This window comes from Chiloscyllium plagiosum, unplaced genomic scaffold (assembly GCF_037043375.1).
Source record: "Chiloscyllium plagiosum isolate Xiang-an unplaced genomic scaffold, Cpla_swu_hap1 HiC_scaffold_15, whole genome shotgun sequence".
Lineage (NCBI taxonomy): Eukaryota > Metazoa > Chordata > Chondrichthyes > Orectolobiformes > Hemiscylliidae > Chiloscyllium > Chiloscyllium plagiosum.
Genome location: NW_028270153.1, coordinates 67004426 through 67026594, shown reverse-complemented (window position 1 = coordinate 67026594; position 22169 = coordinate 67004426). Strand labels below are relative to the sequence as shown.

At 42.7% G+C, this 22169-nt stretch overlaps 1 protein-coding gene across 1 annotated transcript; it reads left to right on the top strand.

The window, feature by feature from the left end:
* The first annotated feature begins 1357 nt into the window (after window positions 1-1357).
* On the top strand, window positions 1358-21714 carry eapp (e2f-associated phosphoprotein). Its single transcript, XM_043710112.2, has 6 exons — window positions 1358-1523; window positions 14424-14602; window positions 16242-16346; window positions 19030-19147; window positions 19531-19644; window positions 20568-21714. Exons 1-6 carry the CDS (start codon window positions 1453-1455, stop codon window positions 20845-20847), a joined length of 867 nt encoding a protein of 288 aa, XP_043566047.1. The 5' UTR covers window positions 1358-1452; the 3' UTR covers window positions 20848-21714.
* The last annotated feature ends 455 nt before the right edge of the window (window positions 21715-22169 follow it).

The following is a 22169-nucleotide window of genomic DNA, read 5'->3' as shown; positions in this document are numbered from 1 at the left end:
CCAAATTTGTGTCATTTGTAAACCCGGAAATATTATATTTAGTTCCATTATCTAAATCATTAATATATGCTGTGAATAGCTGAGATCCAAGCACCCCACCAGTCACTGCCTGTTCCTTGGAGAAAGACCTATCCATTCCTAATCTTTGTTTCCTAAATGCCAACAAGTTTCCTATCTGACAGCAAATCAACACAATCAAGATACAGAAGCTCGGAGGGGAGGTGGCAATGCAACCAAAACGGAGGAGTGTTACGTCCTGAAAGTTGTATACAGACAAAGCAAAAGATGAGGTGCTGTTCTTCCTATTCTACCATGCTCAATACCAATGGGTGTTTGTAGCTCATATTAATTCTCTCTCCATCTGTATCCTGTCTCTCTTTCTCCCTTTCAACTCTGGGTTTCTCTGTCTTTTTTCTCTGTGTTTCTCTTTCACTCTTTCAAATCTGGTTCCCTTGACAAATGACGAAACACCTGAGCAGAATGACATGAAATGCATCATAAGGTGCATGATTACGTAGTGGCATAATCAGGTGACAATGCGGAAGGCCAATGTCGGAACAGTGACAGGTGACGTGCCAGCGCAAAAAACAATAAAATGATGGGATGTCAGTGAAGGGAGTGTTAAATGAGGGCAATCTGAGCAACTTCTCTTACAGTTACACCCATTTGTCCCTGCACCACAAATTAAACCTGAATTACAAAGACTGCCTCCTGAAACAACATATTCTGATAGTTTACCTCTTCCCCCGGTGCATCTCAACAGGCGGGGTCAGGGCAGGAGGCGGGGTCAGGGCAGGAGGCGGGGTCAGGGCAGGAGGCGGGGTCAGGGCAGGAGGCGGGGCCAGGGCAGGAGGCGGGGTCAGGGCAGGAGGCGGGGTCAGGGCAGGAGGCGGGGCCAGGGCAGGAGGCGGGGTCAGGGCAGGAGGCGGGGTCAGGGCAGGAGGCGGGGCCAGGGCAGGAGGCGGGGTCAGGGCAGGAGGCGGGGTCAGGGCAGGAGGCGGGGTCCGGGCAGGAGGCGGGGCCAGGGCAGGAGGCGGGGTCAGGGCAGGAGGCGGGGTCAGGGCAGGAGGCGGGGTCCGGGCAGGAGGCGGGGTCCGGGCAGGATGAGAGTTAAGAGTGTGTTGCTGGGAAAGCGCAGCAGGTGAGGCAGCATCCGAGGAGCAGGAGAGGTGACGTTTCAGGCAAAAGCCCTTATAATAGAAGACGGGGTCCGGATGGGACCGGGACCGGGACCGGGACCGCAGGCTGTGCTCGGGCCGGCCGAGAAGGGGCGGGGCGCGAGGGGCGGAACATCCGGGCAGGAATGTCTGTTCTTACGTAATATGTCGGCGCCACCAGTAGCTCTTGCGTCGCGGATTAGTGACGTGTAGCCAGGGGGTCTAACGGCAGCATCAATAACCCGGATTGGAGTGAGGCCTCGGAGAGGAGTAGGCCCAGCCTCGGGCTCCAGACATGAACGTTCAGGAGCAGGATGACCCGTACCTGGTGGAGGAGCCGAGTGACCAGGAGGATCTGAGTTCCAGGTGCGTGATGGGGAAGGCCGCTTCCCGGGGGAGGCCCTGAAGGCTGGGGTCTCCCGAAGCGAGGACGGCCGCAGGGAGTCTGGGCTAACAGGCTTCAGGGGTTATCGTGGGCAGTCTGCTTTCAGAGGGAAGGGGGGGAGCCGAGGGGAGGGGAGGCGAGAGGGGAGGGGAGGGGGGATGGGAGAGGGGAGGGAAGGGAAGGGGATGGGAGCCGAGAGGGGGGGTGAGGGGAGAGGGGAGGGGGGATGGGAGCCGAGAGGGGATGGGAGCCGAGAGGGGGGGTGAGGGTGAGGGTGAGGGAGCGAATCCCGAGCAAAATTACTGCAGACACGGGAACTCTGAAATGGTCGGACTGGTAACATTTGTGAACAACAGACTATCACCTCAGGTCAAGGTAACTTCCGGCCGGAGTTGAGAAAACATAGAAATGTAACAACTGGCTTGAAACTAAACACAGACCCGGGTGAACCTGCACTCCAAGGTCTCTTTGTTCAGCAACACTCCCTAGGACCTTACCATTAAGTGTATACGTCCTGCTAAGATTTGCTTTCCCAAAATGCAGCACCTCACATTTATCTAAATTAAACTCCATCTGCCACTTCTCAGCCCATTGGCCCATCTGGTCCAGATCCTGTTGTAATCTGAGGTAAGCCTCTTCGCTGTCCACTACACCTCCAATTTTGGTGTCATCTGCAAACTTACTAACTGTACCTCTTATGCTCGCATCCAAATCTTCCAAACTTTTGATTCTAGATGTTGTCCCAGTATTTAAGGGAGTAAGAGTGAAAACAGTGAACTATGGATCTGTTGGCCTTGCATCTGGTTGTGCATTAGGCTGGTTAGAAAAGGTAAAGCACTTGGGATGGAAGGTAACCTACTAGCATAGATTAATGATTAACAGACAGAAAATAGCTGATGAGTAAATAAGTCATTCTCATATTGGCAATGTGAATAGTCGAGAAGAATCGATATTTGGACCCCAGTTCACAATATATATATATCAATGATGTAGAATTGGTGATCAAAGTTAATAGTTCCAATTTAAAGATGGTACAAAGTTAGTGTTTAGTATGAAATGGCTTCAGGAGGATTTGCACAAGTTTAGTGAATGGGCTCAATGTGGCAGGTGGAATATAATGTGGAAAAATGTGAGGTTTTCCATTTTAGTAGGAGTAACAGATGTGTACAGTATTTCTTAAATGGTAAGAGGTTGAAAAGTGTAGATTTACAAAGAGACCTAGGAATCCTTGTTGATAAGTCAGTGAAAGCTAACGTGTTGATGCATCACCATATTAGCAAGGCTAATGAAATGTATGGGAGTGCTGGAGTAGTAAGGACTTGTTTTAATTTTGTAAGAATGTGGTTAGACCAAACCTGGAGCACTGTGTGCAGTTTTGGACTCCTTATCTCAGGAAAGATTTTATTGCCATAGAAAGTGTGCAACAAAAAGTTCACCAGGACTTGTTTGTGGGATGATCACTCAATCTATTTACAATATATATTAATGATTTTAGAGAGGAAACTATCAAACCTCCAAGTTTATGGGGGTACTGGAGAGTATGATGAGAGGAGCATGCAGAGAAGCTTTATGGTTTGGACAAGTGAAGTAGGCAAATGCAGTAGAATGTGGATCAATAAGTTATCCGTTTGGCAGCAAAAACAGGAAAAGTAGATGAAGGGCTTATGTTCAAAACATCAATTCTCCTGCTCCTCATATGCTGCCTGACTGGCTGTGGTTTTCCAGCATCTGCAGAGTCCTCACTTTCTCCTCCATCATTGCAAGTAGAGTCAAGTACAGGAGCAGAAATGTCTTGCTGCCATTGTACAAGTCATTGGTAAGACTGCACCAAGAATATTTATATGCAGTTTTAATCTCCTTATCTGAGGAAGGGATGTTTTGACTGTTGAGGGGTGCAAAGGAGGCTTATTAATTCTTGGGATGGCAGGATTGATGGCAAGGAGAGACTGGATCAGTTTGGAGTATGTTCACTGAAATTTAGAAGAATAAGGGGTATGTCATAGAAGAATATTAAAGTCTAACAGTATTATACAGGGCAGATGCAGGAAGGGTATTCTTGATGACTGGGGAGTCATTGGTTAAGGGTGCAGGTAGGCTGTTTAGGGCAGACAAGAAGGAATGCCTTCATCCAGAGAGCAGAGTAACGTTTTTATTTGTCATTTCTACCATATACATCTGATACAGGAAATGCGAGACAGAGTTCCTCCAGGACCGAAGGTGCTACATGGACAGCACGAGCTACACAATCATACACTGCATAAAGTGCACCAGAAATGCAAATCACACAAGTTACAGTGTAATGGAAGAATGATAAATAATACACATGTTTCTAGCAGCAATTCAAAGTCATGCAAAGAATTTCAGATGGGAAAGAGTCCTATCATACTGTGTTAAGGAGCCTGATGGCTATGGGAAAGAAGCTGTTACACACTCTGGCCGTGAGAGACTGAATGTTCCAGTATCTTCTGCCGATGGCAGGAGAGAGAAGAGTTTGAGTGAGGGGTGTGTGGGTTCTTCCACAATGCTCTTAGCCTTTCAGATGCAACATGTGGTGTAAATGTCTGTCTGTAATATAGGGAAGAGAGAGACCTGATGATCATCTCAGCTGTCCTCACTATCCATTGTGGGGTCTTGCGATCTGAGACAGTACAGTTCCCAAACCAACCAGAGAGGGTGGTGAGTCTTTGGACTTCTCAGGAAACAGTTAAGACCAAAACATTTAAAACTTTTCAAGGCAGATGTAGGTATAGTTCATAGGCTTAAAGAGTACAAGAAGTGGGAACAAGGTACTGACTTAGATGATTGGCTATGATTATATTGAATGGTGGAGTAAATTTGCAGGCTGAATTGGCTATTCCTATATTTTTGCTTCTGTGAAGTTGAGATTGGGAAACTGAATGTATTTCAGGCTAGGGTAGACTGAATTTTGATCTGAGTCCAGCATTATGGGTAGTGGATAGAAAGTAAGCTTGAGTAGAAAGTAAGTCATAATCATATTGAATGGGTCAGCAGGCTCGAGGGTCATATACTCCTTTTCTCTGGTTTATTGCATTCACCTGTTCTTCCATAAGGAAGGATAATAAATGTATGACCCTGTATACACTGGAATTTTTTTGGAATTGTTATCTAGTTCCCTTTGCAATATGAAGGAGTTAGTTTGCTCTGCTGACCGGCAACAAAATGAATGCCTCGAGGGTAGGGTGGTGTGTCTTTGTCTTGTAGGTGGAACGTGGGTGGTTTACATTCCCATCCCTTGCCATTCAGGGATGATTTACATTTTCATCCCCTACTCAGAACTCAATACGAACATTTATTTTTTTTATATAGATATTTTTATTAGAAATTTAACATTTTTACAAGTTTACAAAAATAAACAAAACTCTCAAATACAAACATTGATATACAATTAAATCAAATATACAATAGCCAAAATTTAACAAAAAAAAATACCGAAAAAGAAAAAAATCTCAACTGTCTACTAATCTAACCTACAACTAACCAGAGTGTATATTTAAGTCTCTTACATGCTCGGAATGTGTTAACATCAAATGTAATAAAACCTGTATTCGTGCGGGAATCCTCTCCCAAGGGGCCCCGGACCAGCCAGGTTTGTAATCTCAATTAAATAAAAGCCCTTGTTAGGATAGCCGAAATATCTGTATTTATGTAATTCAAGAAGGGCTGCCATATTTTATAAAATAATTCGGTCTTTCGGTGCACCATATTTGTAAGGAAGTCAAGGGGAATACATTCCATAATTAATCTGTGCCAATTTGGAAGTCCAGGGGGGCCCTCAGCCACCCAGTTCACCAAAATATTTTTCCTTGTATAGAAAGAGAGAATAGAAAATAGTCTCTTCCTGTACATGTCCAGGGAGGATAAGTTCGAAAAGCCCAAAAGGAGAGATACGAGGTCTACTTTAATTTCCATTCCTAAAATTTCTGTCAGGGTACTTGCTACTTTAGTCCAATATCTACGGATCTTATGACAGATCCATAGGCAATGTACAAGAGTGCCCACCTCTATTTTACATTTGGGACACATTGGAGATGCTCCTGCCTTAAATGTTGCCAATCGAACCGGTGCTATATGGGCCCTATGAAGTATCTTCAGCTGGATAGCCTGGGTTCTGTTACAGATAGTAATTCTTCTAGCGTTTTCCCAAATATCATTCCATGTTTCTATAGAGATTTCTAGTCCCAAATCCTGATCCCATGTTTTAAGCAGATTATCCATATCTCCCAATACTTCATCATGTTGTAAATGATAAATAGTACTGACAGAAGATACCCTCACTGGTCGTAGGACACTACATTCTCTATCAGATTTATAAAGACTATCTAATAACGTAGTCTTCTTCTGTATATAGTCTCGAAATTGGAAGCATCGAAAGAGGTCTCCATTAGGTAATCCGAATTTCTGACGCAGCTGTTCAAAAGACATCAGGACCCCATCCTTAAATAGGTCCCCTAGACATGAGATACCCCTGGATCTCCAGAGTTTAAAAGTTGGATCTGTAAACCCCGGTTGGAATCCCCATGCTCCCACTATCGGTGCATAGGTGGATGTTTTATGTGAATTACCCTCATTTTGCCGCATTATATTCCAAGCCTTAATTGTGTTTAGTATTATAGGGTTTTTACAGTGATCTGTAATGATTTTCCTCTTGTCTGAGAATAAAAGGTTAATAAGTGGGTATTTTACTTGAGAGGCCTCGATGTCCAACCAGATTGGGTCTTGTCTGATCCACAATCAATCAGCTATGTAACTTAATAGGGAACTTAACTGATATTTCCTAAAATTTGGGAAGTCCAATCCTCCCCTTGTCTGTGGAAGCTGTAGCTTCTTCAGCTTAATGAGGGACCGTCTATGATTCCAGATAAAGGAACCCAGCCAGCCATATAATTTACATAGAGCCATCCTCGGCAGCATCACCGGAAGCATTCTCATAGGGTATAGGAGACGGGGCAGGACATTCATTTTAATTAGTGCTATTCTACCCAACCAGGAAATTGGAAGGCCTTCCCATCGCTGGAGGTCCTGGAGGGCGGCACGGTGGCTCAGTGGTTAGCACTGCTGCCTCACAGCGCCAGGGACCCGGGTTCAATTCCTGCCTCGGGCGACTGACTGTGTGGAGTTTGCATGTTCTCCCCGTGTCTGCGTGGGTTTCCTCCGGGTGCTCCGGTTTCCTCCCACAGTCCAAAGATGTGCAGGTTAGGGTGAATTGGCCATGCTAAATTGCCCATAGTGTTAGGTGCAGGGGAATGGGTCTGGGTGGGTGTGCTTCGGCGGGTCGGTGTGGACTTGTTGGGCTGAAGGGCCTGTTTGCACATTGTAAGTTATCCTTTCCAGTAAATGCACAAAGTTAGCCTTATACAACTGACCAAATACTGGGGTAATAAAAATGCCTAAATATAAGAAGCCCTCCAGGGACCAACGAAAGGGAAAAAGGGATCCGTCCACTAAGTGGGGTATCATAGCAAGGCCACCCATTGGCATAGCCTCCGATTTTGAAAAATTTAATTTTATAGCCTGAGAATGCGCTAAATGTATTAATAACTTGAATTAGGCGAGGTACGGACATCAGAGGATTACTGAGGAATAGAAGAACATCATCTGCATAAAGGGTAATTTTATGTTTACCTGTACCAATCCTCGGGGCCGTTATATTAGGATCAGCTCGGATAGCTTCTGTCGTGGTTCAATTATTAGCGTAAATAACAATGCGAGAGAGGACATCCCTGACGGCAGCCCCTACCCATACTGAAGCTATCCGAACCTAATCCATTGGTAACCACAACTGCTTTGGGATCACTATACAATGTTGAGACCCATTTGGTAAACACCTGTCCAACACCAAACCCCTCCAATGTGTAAAACAAATATGACCATTCAACCCTATCAAATGCCTTTTCCGCGTCTAATGAGACTACTACTCCTGGTATCTTTCCCTGATGACAGGCTGAATCATATTCAAAACCCTTCTAATATTATTGGATGATCTACGGCCCTTAATAAACCCCATCTGATCCTCCTTTATAATATGTGGCAGTACCCTTTCTAGTCTCAATGCTAACGTTTTAGAGAGGATTTTAAAATCTACATTTAGCAAGGATATTGGTCTGTATGACGTACAATCTTCTGGATCCTTTCCTTTTTTAAGGATAAGAGAGATATTTGCCTCTTTCAGCGAAGGCGGGGGACAGCCCTGACTGTATGCATAGTTATACATGTCCATAAGTGGACCAGCCAATATTTCTGTAAATTCTTCATAGAATTCAGCTTGAAAACCATCTGGGCCCGGCGTCTTACCGCTCTGAAGTTGCCTGATTGCATCAAGTATTTCTTGGACTGTTAGAGGAGCATTTAGGACTGATACCTGTTCCGGAGTTAGGCCCGGAAAGGTCAAATTTTTTAAAAATGACTGCATCCTCCTAGTCCTATCTTCACAATCCTGTGATTTATATAACTCAGAATAAAATTCTCTAAAGATCGCATTAATCTTTTTATGATCATGAGGCAGAATACCCGCACTTTCCTTGATAGATGTAATAGTCTGAGGGGCCTTCTTTATCTTTGCAAGAAATGCTAAGTATCTACCTGGTTTGTCGCCATATTCATATAACCTTTGTTTTGCAAATAATATTTCCCTCTTAGCCGTTTGAGTAAGTGTAGTGTTTAGAGCTGTCCTAAGAGCCATAATCCTTTGCAATTTAATAATAGAAGGTCTATCAGTGTATGCTGTTTCAGCTGCTTTTAAGCGAGCTTCAAGCAGACGCTGTTGTTCTCCCTTCAATTTTTTCTGGCTCGCTGAGTAGGAGATGATCAAACCTCGCGTGTAAGCTTTGATGGTCTCCCACATCATTGACGGGTTGCTAGCCGTACCTGAATTAATTTCTAAAAAACTTTTAAATTCTTGAGAGAAGTACCTTACAAATTTACTATCTTTCATTAGGAAGGGATCCATACACCAATACCGAGGGGATGTCTCATTGTTCCTCGCCTTAGTTTCCATATATACAGCAGCGTGGTCGGAAATTGCTATACTACCTATTTTACAGGATGATATGGAATTTTTAAAAATCGAGGGGGCAAAAATCATATCAATTCTGGTATGGCATTTATGTGGATTGGAGTAGAAAGAAAAATCTCTGCCCTGTGGATGAAGACATCTCCACACATCTACTAATCTTAATTCTTTGTTCAGATCCACCACTTGTCTAGATCTGGGAGATACTCCTGCAATACTCTTGGGAATCCTATCTATTTCCGGATCCATAATACAATTAAAATCTCCCCCTATAATTGTATGACGGGCACCAAAAGCCATCAATTTTGAAAAAGCTTCCGTTATAAATTTAAAGGGGTGTGCCGGGGGGCAGTACAAATTTAAAATCCCATATTCCTCTCCATTTAAAAGGGCTTTAATCAAAATATATCGTCCAGATTCGTCTTTTATCTGATTTAGGATTTTGAAAGGGAAATTCTTCCGAATAAGAATAACAACTCCCCTGCTTTTTGAGCTAAAAGAAAAAAAAAGGCCTGATCAAATCCACCCTGTCGTAATTTCAAGTGTTCTTTATCCAGCAGGTGTGTCTCCTGTAGGAGAGCTATATCAACTCTTTCTTTCTTAAGATTTGATAATATTTTCTTCCTTTTAACTGGCGAATTACTCCCCTTGACATTCCAGGTGATCAACCATAATCATCCGGGCAAATCCGAAACCACTAGGGGTGGGGGGGTGTGGAGAAACACTATACAGAACATCCCGAGCATAGAGCATATAAAATTTACAAAAATAAAGGCTCTCTAATACACTCACAACAGTATAATAAAAAACTATTTCTAAATAATAAAAAAAACGTATTTAAGTGGAGATTTCCCCCCTTGTTCCCAGGGGGTGTCACTTCCTTTCCAAAAGTCCATCATATCCTCTCCCAACCAATGCCCCACCCTTGACTCAGGCGCTCCTCAATAAAATGAGGAGAATTCAGAAATAATACAAAGCTACAGTTAACAGTGAGCACCCTACCCCCACCCACACCAACACCTAGATATATTTGGTAATGTTAATATCATATATAAACATATAACTATAAATTACAACCTCAACAAGTAATAATTAAATATAATAATACAAAATAACAAGGGAGAAACAACCCTGCTCCTAAAGACAGAGGTAAAATAGAATAAGGTAACCACCTCCCCCCACCAACATTAACCAAACCCCCCGGCTTATATATATAATAAAAAACAACCCCAAGGGGGGGGAGAAAATCAAATCCCTCTCCCCACCCCCCATGATAATATTAAACAGTAAGGTAAGAAAAAAAGGGGGGGTGAAATATAAACCAAAGGGGGGGAAAGGCAAACCAACATCCATGATCTCTTACAGTTTATCTAAGAGAGTCCAAGAATTCCTTAGCCTTTTCTGGCGATCCGAAGTTATACACAGATCCTTCATGGTTAAAGCGTAGCGTCGCTGGGTAGCGTAAGGAGTACTGAATATTTAAGTCCCTTAAACGCTTCTTTGCCTCGTCGAATGCCTTCCTCTTTCGGGCCAGAACTGGGGAAAAGTCCTGGAATAACATGATCTTGGATCCTTTATAGATCATAGCTTGGGGGTCTTTTCCAAGATTTCTAGAGGCTTCTAGGATTATCTGCCTCTCCCTATAGCTCTGCAGCCGGAACAGGACCGGGCGCATTCCACCCTGACCTGGCCTGATCCAGCTTCCAGATTTAAAAGCTGTGGCAGCCACTGCTGGAGGAACACTGTAAGCTGGCCTTCCTCTTCCCGTTCGGGAAGGCCCAGCAAACGAATATTTTTTCGACGACCTCGATTATCGAGGTCGTCAATGTAATTCTCTAAGGTCCGGACTCGCTGTTCGAGAGTCCGGACCTGATCCACGGCCGATTAAGCTGTGGTTTCGGAGGTCGCGGCCTTTAGCTCCGCCCCTCCAACTCGGCGCTCGATTTCCTGGATGTCTCGGTCGTGCTTTTGCAGCGCGGCCGAGAGTGAGTCCCATCAATTTCGGGATTCTTCAATAAAAGCGTAGATCTTCGCATCCATTTGGAGATCATTTCCACAAGGCTTGCCCCTGTAGGTAAGTCCCCCGGGACAGCTGTGGACGCTTCTGCTGCAGCTGGAGAGGGTGGGGGAGGGGTTCCTGCTTGCTGAGAACTGCGGGCTCCCTTCCCTTTGGTCATTTTTACTAAATGTTAGATTGTTTAAATTTAGTACTAAGCAACTAATTAAATTAAACAGCTATTATAAATGATTTGGTGAGTGTGGTGGGGGTGGGTGACCCACTTTACCCAAGTCTTGGGAGGAGCACTATAGACTCAGACTTGCTGGGTCGCCGCCATCTTGGATCCCCCAATACGAACATGTATAGTTGGAATGCTGACTACTCCCTGTAGTTACAATAAAAATACAATTCACACCAGATCTGAACATTTAAGGGATGATTTGCATTACATTTTTTCTGGAGGTGAGGTGGTCACTGCAATATATCTTGAGTGGCAGGTGACTGTGAGGGAGTGACTGTGTTTGTCTTGTGGGCATTACTAACTGTGATGTAAAGATTTTGTATAAAGGAAGGAGTGTTTCCTTTGTTCAGGGAGAGACCCTGGACGCTCCTCACAAGCATGGCAAGGTGTGTTCAGAGTTCCTACAAAGCTTGTACTGTACTGCGCTTCATAAATTTGGTTGCTTGTTCACAGAAGGTGGTGTGTTGCAGTTGCATCAAGTGTGTAAGGACTGTAGATAAAAAGAACTTAACACTTTTGGAAAATTATCATTGAAACTTCTTCCAGTGGCCTCCATGCAATTACTGTGCCTTGGGGGAAGGAAATTACTTGTTATCTCTGATTCTTCATTTTTAAAGTTGACCTTCCTGCCAAAAATAGCTTCTATGTATTTCCACTTTTCAAAATCCTTGAATTTGAAAACCTCCCTTAAACACTGTGGAGAGAATTTACAACTCCCCAATCTGGCCATGTAACTAAAGTCCCTCATCCTTGGAACTACTCCTGAAAATCTCCACCACTGCTCTAAGGTTTTAACGTCCTTCCTGAAGAGTGGTGTCGAAACGTGCCCACTGTTTCCTGCCTAATGGGTGCTTTATAAAGGTTCAGCATAAAGTCCTTTTGTTCTTTATTCCTGTGAAAATAATCAAGGATCTAATTTGCTTTTAACATCACACACTGCTTTTCTGGCCACTTTCAAAGATTGGTATACAAACATCCCAAGTTTGTCTGGCCCACAACCTTGGTCCAAACATTGACAAAACAGCTAAATTCCACAAAGTGGTGGCTTTTGACATCAAAACAACCTTTAACTGAGTCTGGCATCAAAAACTGGAGTCAATAAGAAATGGGATGAAGCTGTGCACTGGTTGGAGTCATACCTAGTAAAAGGAAAATGGTTGGAGGTCAGTCAGCTCTACACCAGGAGTAGTATCGCTGGCCCAGCCATCTTCAGTTGCTTAATCAATGACCTTCCCTCATCATAAGGTCAGAATTGAGGATGTGTCGTCATAAGTGAATAATGTTCAGCACCATTTGCGACTACTTGGGTACTGAAGCAGTCCATGCCAAGTTGCAGCAAGACCAGAAAAATATTGTTTTTAAAGTTTGTGAGAAGATTTGTAGCTCGGGTGCTCATTGTTGTGGTTCTGTTCGCCGAGCTGGGAATTTGTGTTGCAGACGTTTCGTCCCCTGTCTAGGTGACATCCTCAGTGCTTGGGAGCCTCCTGTGAAGCGCTTCTGTGGTGTTTCCTCCGGCATTTATAGTGGCCTGTCCCTGCCGCTTCCGGTTGTCAGTTTCAGCTGTCCGCTGTAGTGGCCGCTATATTGGGTTCAGGTCGATGTGTTTGTTGATGGAGTTTGTGGATGAGTGCCATGCTTCTAGGAATTCCCTGGCTGTTCTTTGTTTGGCTTGCCCTATAATGGTAGTGTTGTTCCAGTCGAATTCATGTTGCTTGTCATCTGCGTGTGTGGCTACTAAGGATAGCTGGTCGTGGCGTTTCGTGGCTAGTTGATGTTCATGGATGCGGATCGTTAGCTGTCTTCCTGTTTGTCCTATATAGTGTTTTGTGCAGTCCTTGTATACTTCATTAGTTTTGCTCATGCTGGGTATCGGGTCCTTCGTTCTGGTGAGTTGTTGTCTGAGGGTGGCTGTTGGTTTGTGTGTTGTTATAAGTCCTAGTGGTCGCAGTAGTCTGGCTGTCAGTTCTGAAATGCTCCTGATGTATGGTAGTGTGGCTAGTCCTTTGGGTTGTGGCGTGTCCTCATTCTGTTGTCTTTCTCTTAGGCATCTGTTGATGAAATTGCGCGGGTATCTGTTTTTGGCGAATACCTTGTACAGGTGTTCCTCTTCCTCTTTTTGCAGTTCTGGTGTGCTGCAATGTGTTGTGGCTCTTTTGAATAGTGTCTTGATGCAACTTCGTTTGTGTGTGTTGGGTGGTTGCTTTCATAGTTCAGGACTTGGTCTGTGTGTGTGGCTTTCCTGTATACCTTTGTGGTGAATTCTCCGTTCGGTGTTCTCTGTACCCTCACGTCTAGGAATGGGAGTTGGTTGTCCTTTTCTTCTTCTCTCATAAATCGGATTCCTGTTAGTGTGGCGTTGATGATCCGGTGTGTTTTCTCTATTTCTGTGTTTTTAATGATTACAAAGGTCTCATCAACATATCTGACCCAGAGTTTAGGTTGAATTTGTGATAAGACTGTTTGTTCTAACCTTTGCATTACTGCTTCAGCTATGAGTCCAGATGTAATATTGTGGCTACAAAAGCAGGTCCAAAGCAATTAATTATCATCTGACACCCTGAAAACCTACAAGATACATGTCAGGAAACTCCCCACTTGCCTCAATGAGTGCAGTTCCGACACCATCAGACAAAGAACCCAATTTAATCAGCATCCCATTCACTAATATAAGCATTTGTTGCCAAAATACAATGCTGCATCTCATCCAAGCTCCTTTGACAACTTCTGAGTTCCAAGATCTACCATGTAGAGGGACAAAGAGAGCAGACGATTGGGTTCCACACCACCAGCAAGTTCCCTTCCAAGCCACACACCATCCTGACTTGGAACTTGGATCAAATTTTAGAGTAGGAGTGGGCCATTTCCCCTTCCATCATTAATATAATCACAGTTGATCCTCTGTCTCAACATCATTTCACTTTTTTTTCTCCATGTCTCTCGATGCCTTTAATATCTCAAAATACAGTCTTGTTCTTGAACATACTCAGTAACCAAGTCACAGTAACATAGCCTTTATCCTGAGGCTGACGCAACAACATCCCTACATCTAATCTAACCGCTGTGTTAAAATTGTGTCGATCAGACACCAAATTCTATGAATGCAAGCCCTGTGGAACCAATTCCTCATAAATCTCAGTTGAGTGAACTCTTGGTGTATTCCTTCAAATGCAGGTATATCCTCTTTTTTTTTTAATTAGCGAGATCAAAACTGCACACACTATTTCAGCTGTAATCTCACCAAGGCTTGTATAACTGCAGGATGGCACCCTTACTTCTAAACCCAACAAAACTAGATCATCATCATTCCTTCACTTTTTGTTATAGGTTCAAAATCCTGGAACTCATTTCCTAATAGAAGGTTTATCTGTAGCGTGTTGACTCCAGTGGTTTAAGAAGACAGCTCACTACCACCACAATTTCTGAGATTGGTTGGTATTGACATGTCTTACTATTTCTAATCATTTTTTTGACTAAGATTGCCAATTATCAGATATTTCCAGAATTGGTAGAATAAGTTTCTGGGTTCTGTACAGTGTATTTGTTCCTTTCGTATATTTTGAGTATGGATAGGCCTTAATTTGGAAGCTTTGAATATATTTTGTTCCTCCCAGTTCTGAAGATGAGTTGGACATCCTTCTCCATGGTACGCCTGAACGTAAACGTAAACTGATCAAGGAGTACTTAACAGGAGAGAGTGAGTCCAGCGATGATGAATTTGAAAAAGAGATGGCAGCAGAACTGGATTCCACCATGAAAATTATTGAAAAGAGCTGGGAATTATCGGCTGAAGGTGTGTTCAGAGGGTTTTCAATGTGTCTCCTGAAATTAAATGTATTTTGTATCATTTCTTTGTCTTATTTTAGAAAATTAAACTCTAAACTTGGTGATTTCCTTGACTATTCAGTAAATTTCAAATTCTAGATCATACTAATGGATGCAAATGTAAAACAATCTCCTAACTCAGTTTCTTTTAAACAAAACTGCCAATTCCCAACTGCATGTGATTTGATGATGTAAATTAACTGCATTCATTAACTTGGACAATTCAAATATTAAATTTTAATTAAACTTCTAATCTTCACAGGTCAGTGCAAGTGCACACTGTTAGTTTTACTTTGTAATGAAGCTAACATAATTCTGAAAAAGAGTCACTTTAGACGTGATGTTAATTCTGTTTCTCTGTCCATAGATATTGCCACTTCCTGAGTTTCTCCAGCATTTTGTTTTATTTAATGAAGGTAACTATCTTATGGATTATATAGAAAGACTGTTGGCTCCAAAGAAACACATCCCAGTAAGTTATCCTCTTCAGAAGGGCATGAGACAATCACAGGGTTGTTAGAGATCAGAAGGAGACCATTCAGCCCAGCATGTCTTCTGGCCTTCTGAAGGAGCAGTTCTGTAATGCTGTTTATTGCTCCTGTCTATATAAGATGAGGTGACAGCCTAGTGATATTATTGCTGGACTGTAAACCCAGAGACCCAGGTAATGTTCTGGGGACCTGAGTTCGAATCGCACCATGGAGAATGGTGGAATTTGAATTCAATAAAAATCTGGAATTGAGAGTCCTAATGATGACCATTAAACCATTGTCAATTGTTGGAAAAACTCACTTGATGCACTGATGTTCTTTAGGAAAGAAAACAGCCATCCTCATCTGGTCTGGCCTACACATGAGTCCAGACTCTGAACACTGTGGTTGACTCTTAACTGTGACAATTTAGGAATGGGAAATAAATGCTTGCCCTGCTCGCAACCTCTACATTCTGTGAATGAATAACAAAAGAATGCACATTTGTGTCCTGTCTGAGGAGTGTTTGTTGGGGTGGTGCCAAAACAGTCTTATTTGGTATCTGACCCCATGCTGTAACTGTCCTGGGAATGATTGTGGGATGATTGAGTGAGTGTAAAGGTGGCTTTATTCTCAGTTTGAAAGAGTAGAGGAAAATTTTCCTTCATTTTAATAGTAGAGTGAACTTTATTGTATGCCTGGCCCCTTTCCTGTACCTGTTCTGGAAGTTTTTGATGCAGATAATGAAGATAACATTACTTTTTAATCTAACCCTATGATGACTTGTTCTGGGAATGTTTGATGGAGACTGTACAGGAAGCTTTACCTTAAGTTTGAAAGTAGTTGGAGCAATTATTTTCTGTTTTAAAAGAGGGAGCTTTATTCTGTATCTAACCTTATGCTAAATCTGTCCTTAGAGTGTTTGATGCTGACAGTGTTGGGGGACCTTTTACTTGTGGTTTACTCTCAGTTTAAAAGAGGAGAGTGAGCATTACTCTGTATCTAACCCCATGCTGTTGTTGTCCCAAGAGTGTTTGATGGTGGCCAGGGTTTCATCCTTAATGCCTTAATGAGTATAATTTTCACACACAAGCAATTTTAATTGAAGAGTTGATCATCCTCATTCTTCATCATTAGGTGCTTCCTCAAGCATCGGAAGTTGTTGCTCCAGAGCTGTTCCTGGACCACAGTACTATGATGAAGTCTACTTCGACTCAGACTCTGAGGCTGAAGATGATCAAAGTAAGATTCCACCCATTCTGCTTTCCTACTTGCTTACTAATGTGAGCATTGTTATAGGACCAAATATTATGCATGAATTAGACCTCTGGTCCATGCAGATAGATTGAGGCAAACTTGAGCATGTTATTTGGATTCCTTGAGTTATCCTCTTCCGAAAGATAGGGGAAAATCAAAGAATTGTTACGGATCAGAAGAAGACCATTCAGCTCATTGTGTCTGTGATGGCTTTCTGAAGGAGTGGTTTCAGTGCCATTTACCTATCTTCTCCATGTACCCCTGCACATTCTTCTAGTTCAAATAATGATGTAATTCCCTTTAAAATATCTTGATTGAATCTGTCTCCATCACACTCTGACAGTGCATTCCAAATCCCAATCAATGAGGTTGGAAGTCTTGCCCGAAAGTTAATTTAAAGGCCAGCAACTGAATTGACACTGCAGTTTGTGCTGGTCACATTGAGCTAGGCTCACCTTTAAAGTTGATGCTAGTAGGTGAGAACGTCACCTCAGCATAAATCTCAGTACTGTCCTGGGGTCCTTCACCCAGGCCTCTGAATTGCTAGTACAGTAATAGGATCACCTGCAGACGCTTTAGTTATCTGCAAAACCAGAACCTCAATTCTGTCTCTTAGTATTAAGAATTGAATAGGGCTGTCTGTAACTGCTGGAGGAGAGAGTCGGTTTCCTGCTTCTCGGCGGGGGTGGGGTCAGGTCCCTCTTCAAGATGCAGTGTGTTGATGCTGAAGGATTGAGTCTGAATCAGGGAGTTGATTCTATCTGCTATTTTGTTACCACTGCCAGTGCTGCTCTGAACATTTGATGTGTAGCAAGGAATTAGAGAAATTACCTACCCTTTTGATCCCCATAATGTGAACAGTGGTTCTCTATTTACTTCTGCGTAGGAGTTATTTTGTTGGCAAAGCTAATATTTATTGCCTCACCTCAATTTCCTGTGAGGTGAGCCATTTTCTTGAAAAGCTGTAGCTCGTTTGGTGTAGCAACACCTACCATGCTATTAGGAAGGGAGGTCCAGGATTTTGACTGGGCAGCAGGGCGATGGTAAGATTTGACTTCAAAATGATGTCTGGTTTACAAGGGTCCTTGAAGTTGGTGGTGTCCTTCTCGATGGTAGAGGTCACAGTTTAGAAGATCATAGAATCCCCCTACAGTGTGGAAACAGGCTATTTGGCCCAACAAGTCCACACTGACCCTCCGAAGAGTAACCCACCCAAAAGGATATCCCCTTACCCATTTACTCTACGTTTACCCCTGACTAATGCACCTAACATACATATTCCTGAGCACTAAGGTCCTGTCAAAGGGGTTTTGCTGACTTACTGCTGTGTATTTTGTAGATGGTAGACACTGCAGCTACTGTGCCGGCTGGTATAGGATGTTGAAAGGTGGGATTGCCTTGTCCTGAAGTTAATTCCAAGCCTTTCCTGAGAACACTAATTCCATGTCCCTAACTGGTTAAGCAGTCCAGCCACTGTAACCTTTCTTCAAACTTTCAGATAATCTACTTTTGTTAGACAACAGAAATTGGCAGACAGGTACCCTCTTATCCTTGCAATCGCTGCTTCTATGAGTTGCATCTCATAGAGAACGTACAGTAGTGATTCAACAGAAACTGGACAATTAGGTCAAGAAGAACCATGTAGCCAAAGGTACTGACAGGTTACTGTTTTAAAAAATTCTCAAGGTCAGGTTCGTAGGAGAGTAGTCTGACACAGAACAAACGACCAAGAGGCGAGTCTGCTAGAATATGGGCATTTTATTCCCCGCAGCGTCGCCACAACCAACGGGTCTGGCTTATACTCACTCTACATGTTACCGGAACTGGGAGCCGTCAGTTCTCGTAGAGCGGTTGCCAACAACCCACGATCGGCGGTTAAACGTAACCCCGGAGCAGACTCACCGAACTGGAGACTTTTCCAGCTGATATACTCTTTTCCAGATATAAACATTCATGTGAACAGCAGAGCAAGGCTAAAAAACACATTCCATTCTGGTTACATACAGATAAGAAGATTCACACGGGGAGGTGTGTAATAAGATTCACACGGGACTAAGCAACACCTCCATTCCGGTTAGATTCACACATGTATTGGGACATAATTTTTAACCGTTTCACCACAGTTACACATTTAGCCTTCCTAATGGAGCTTGAGGGCATTGAAGGGGAAGGAATTTCTCATACACCAAAGTTGACCTCTGTGTGGGAGACATTATCCGCATATTAGTATAGGTATTGGCTAATAATAAAATGAAATATAAAAAGTCTCAATAGTTTGAGAATTTGAATTAGATATAAAAATCAGGAAGTTAAAAAAAAATGTCACGCTTGCCCATTTGGCCAGCACCTCGTACAAGTCACAGCTACAAAGGGTTGATTTTGAACACGCTCTGAAGAATCTCCCAGAGCCACTGAGCTCAGTTATGTCAAAACAATAAAAAGACATACCACAGTATTCTCTGGTAACTAAAATGGCAATAAATACAAGTCTTGATGTTGACACCCACATCCTATGTCTGATGGCAGAAATATGAACCGAAACTTCTGATTTAGAATAGAAAAAAAAATTGTCAGAGGATTGGAGTGAGGGGAGACCCCTAACTTTCCCTTCCATTCAAGAGTTCTTTTGCTGTCACTTCAACACTAAACATTGCCCTGATCCTTGCAGAAGAATGTGATTCAAAGAAGAAACACAAGAGGCGGAAGGTTCTGACAAATGATGAGCTGTTGTATGATCCAGATCAAGATGACCGTGATCAGGCCTGGGTTGACAGGCAGAGGAGAGGGTAAGTGAACCTTTTGCTGTGTGCTTGTGTTGAATGAAGGGATGTACTGATGAGTTGGTGGCAGATGTTCTCTGAGCATGAGACTGATGTGAATTCTGAAACAGCCTGCTGCTCTGACTTTAGTCTCAAACCATGGTCTGATCATAATGTACAAAAAGGGCTGAGGATCTTGCGTTAGCAAACTTAATTTTTGAAAGAACAACAGTAACTACTTTGGAGGAAGCTAGATGATTTGGAAGAAACACTGGATTAATGACTTTGGGTACAATGAAAGCAGCAAATTGGATCATGATGTGAAGAAAACCTGAGGTTAAAATTTCCTGAAATATAGAATGTATTGGTGAATTTAATAAAATCTGACTCCCAATATTCTTCCTTTGCAGGTATCGTGGGCTTTATAACCAGTCAAACCAGTCCAAAGTAATGCCAGTTCCAACCAGTGATGCTGTTCTAAACTGCCCATCGTGTATGACAACTCTGTGCTTGGACTGTCAGCGGTAAGCAGCATGAGCAATTAGTTCCTGTGCAGATGCCAAGCTTGAAGCTAGTCAAATGTTCCAGATTCCGTTCCCAGTTAATAAGTTTGGTCACTGTCAGGATACTCTGGGACTGGGCTAGGGAGGGAAGACGAGCCACAGTTATCACACTTCACTGGTGTACAGAAGCTGCAGCATGTTTTTGGATAACAAGAGATTAGCCTGAGCCGGCAGTGATGCTCCCATCTACCCACAGCCTCAAATGTATCATTAACGAAAAGCTGGAGCAGCATTAATGTGTGAATCTGTTACCCAAGCAACAGTTAGTACCTTCGGGCAGATGAGTGGATATTTAGATCCTGTAAATATGCAGATAAACATCTGTTAAAAGGCCCTGTTCATAATTTATTTGCAAAGCAAGTATTGATAATGTGATGTTCAACATCCGTGCCACAGTTTCTTTCACTGTTGTGGATAGGAGATAATAAGAGAAAGGCATGTTACATCTGTTTATCTTTCGTAAAACCTAAAGGTCTTCACTTACAGTGGAAGACCTGTGACCTCCGCATGCCCTAAAATATTTCACATCAATTTAAATACATTAGAAACAAAAAGGAAATGCTGGCAATATTCAGTTGGTCAGAGGCCATATCAGTGGAGATGGCAAAAGAGTGTCCGGAAGTACAAGGAACTTCTGTTTGTGAAGAGAAGGCTGTGATGCTTGATAAACAATAAATTTGCCACTACATTAATTCCTAATTTCCTGCTCACCGTCAGCAAATCAGCTCTCACACAAGTGCAAATTTGGAAATGGAAGAATCATTTGTGTGGGGACACCACCCCACCTACACTGCTCCAAACTGGCATGCATCTGACATGCAACTTGTTTAGCTCAAACCTCAGAGTCCATCAGTGTAATTTTGTGTTCTCCTTTATATTTCCAGGCATGAATTGTACAAAGAGCAATATAGGGCTATGTTTGTGATGAATTGTATTATTAACAGAGGAGAAGTTCTCAAATACAAGGAGGCAAGAAACCGCAAACGAAGGAACAAATACAAAAAAGTAAAAGGCCCAACGGCAGAGATCTTGCCTGGCTCACCACAGAACAGTGAGGAAGAAATGTATCATCCAGTGCGCTGTGCAGAGTGCTCAGTGGAAGTGGCAGTGTTTGACAAAGATGAAGTGTATCATTTCTTTAATGTTCTTGCCAGTCATTGTTAGAAAATCAATCAAATTTTAAAAACATTTAAGAACAGCTGAGTCTACTTTTTATAAAGTGAACATAGCAAAAGGTGGTTCAGGTAATCCTGTTAGGGGATCAAATGCTGCTGTTGGTTATCTACTGACCGTATTAATTATCATAGATAACAGAAATCCCATTTGTGACTGCTGCCACTTGGCCAACCTGACATCGAAAGCACATTGAATAAGATATTCCAACTCTCTTCCCTTCTTGTAATCTAATATTAATTTTGAGTGATTATTGTGCTGCTTGGATTCTGTTTAAATAATTCAGAATTTGCCCATTACATTTAAAAGTAACCCATTTCATAGTTTAAAAGAAACTTCATTGAAAGTTTTAATAGTGTTTTGAATGCCAGCTGTTTGTAGTAATAACATATTTAGCCGAAGACAGGTGTGGTCATCTGCTTTGCACAAAGCCCTGTGGACCTGTCTTTTGTAACACTTCTCTACCCACTGTAAAGCTAGTTAAAACTAATCAACTAACATAGACCTATAATTAGGCATTTCTGACCAAAGCAAACAGATGGGATTCTATTGTAATTTGAACCTACACATATTTGACAATTAGGTCTTTTAAGGCCTCTGATGTAACCATGTTCTCTCCATATGTAATTCTGGCCTCCGTCTACTGCCTAGGTTAAATTTTAGAATTTTGTCCACATCACTCCCCTTTTGTTTGAATCATGAGGAGCATGACAGGGAGATTAGACTTGAATAGGAATCCAACTGGTGACAAGATTTTGCCCAGATTCAAATTGATTTCATGTTGAATATTTAATGAATTTGGATTTTAAAAATGTCATGGTAAGAGTAAGCATTAAAAGAACAGTTTGTCATTGGAAAGCATTTGTTAACTAATCTGATCCCTTACCTGGACTTTTCTACATATGATACCAGGTCAAGATGGAGAAAACACAGCCAGACACCTTCAGCTTCAAGAGGAAAACATCGCTAGATCTGGTTTAGTCAGGAGAAGGATGTCTTGAGAATTCAACACTGCTCTGAAGGGATGAAGGGCAGATAATATATTTTTAAATCTTTTACCACTGGCCATACTAGTCTGAAAACGTCTGATCGCGGAAGTGAAGCAGACTCAGGCCTGGTTAGTACTTGGATGGGAGACCGCCTGGGAATACCAGGTGCAGTAGGCTTTATGGCGGCACAGCACCAGGTCCCAGGTTTGATTCCAGCCTTGGGTAACTGTCAGTCTCGAGTTTGCACATTCTCCCCGTGTCGGCGTGGATTTCCTCCAGGTGCTCTGGTTTCCTCCCACAGCCCAAAAATGTGCAGGTTAGGTG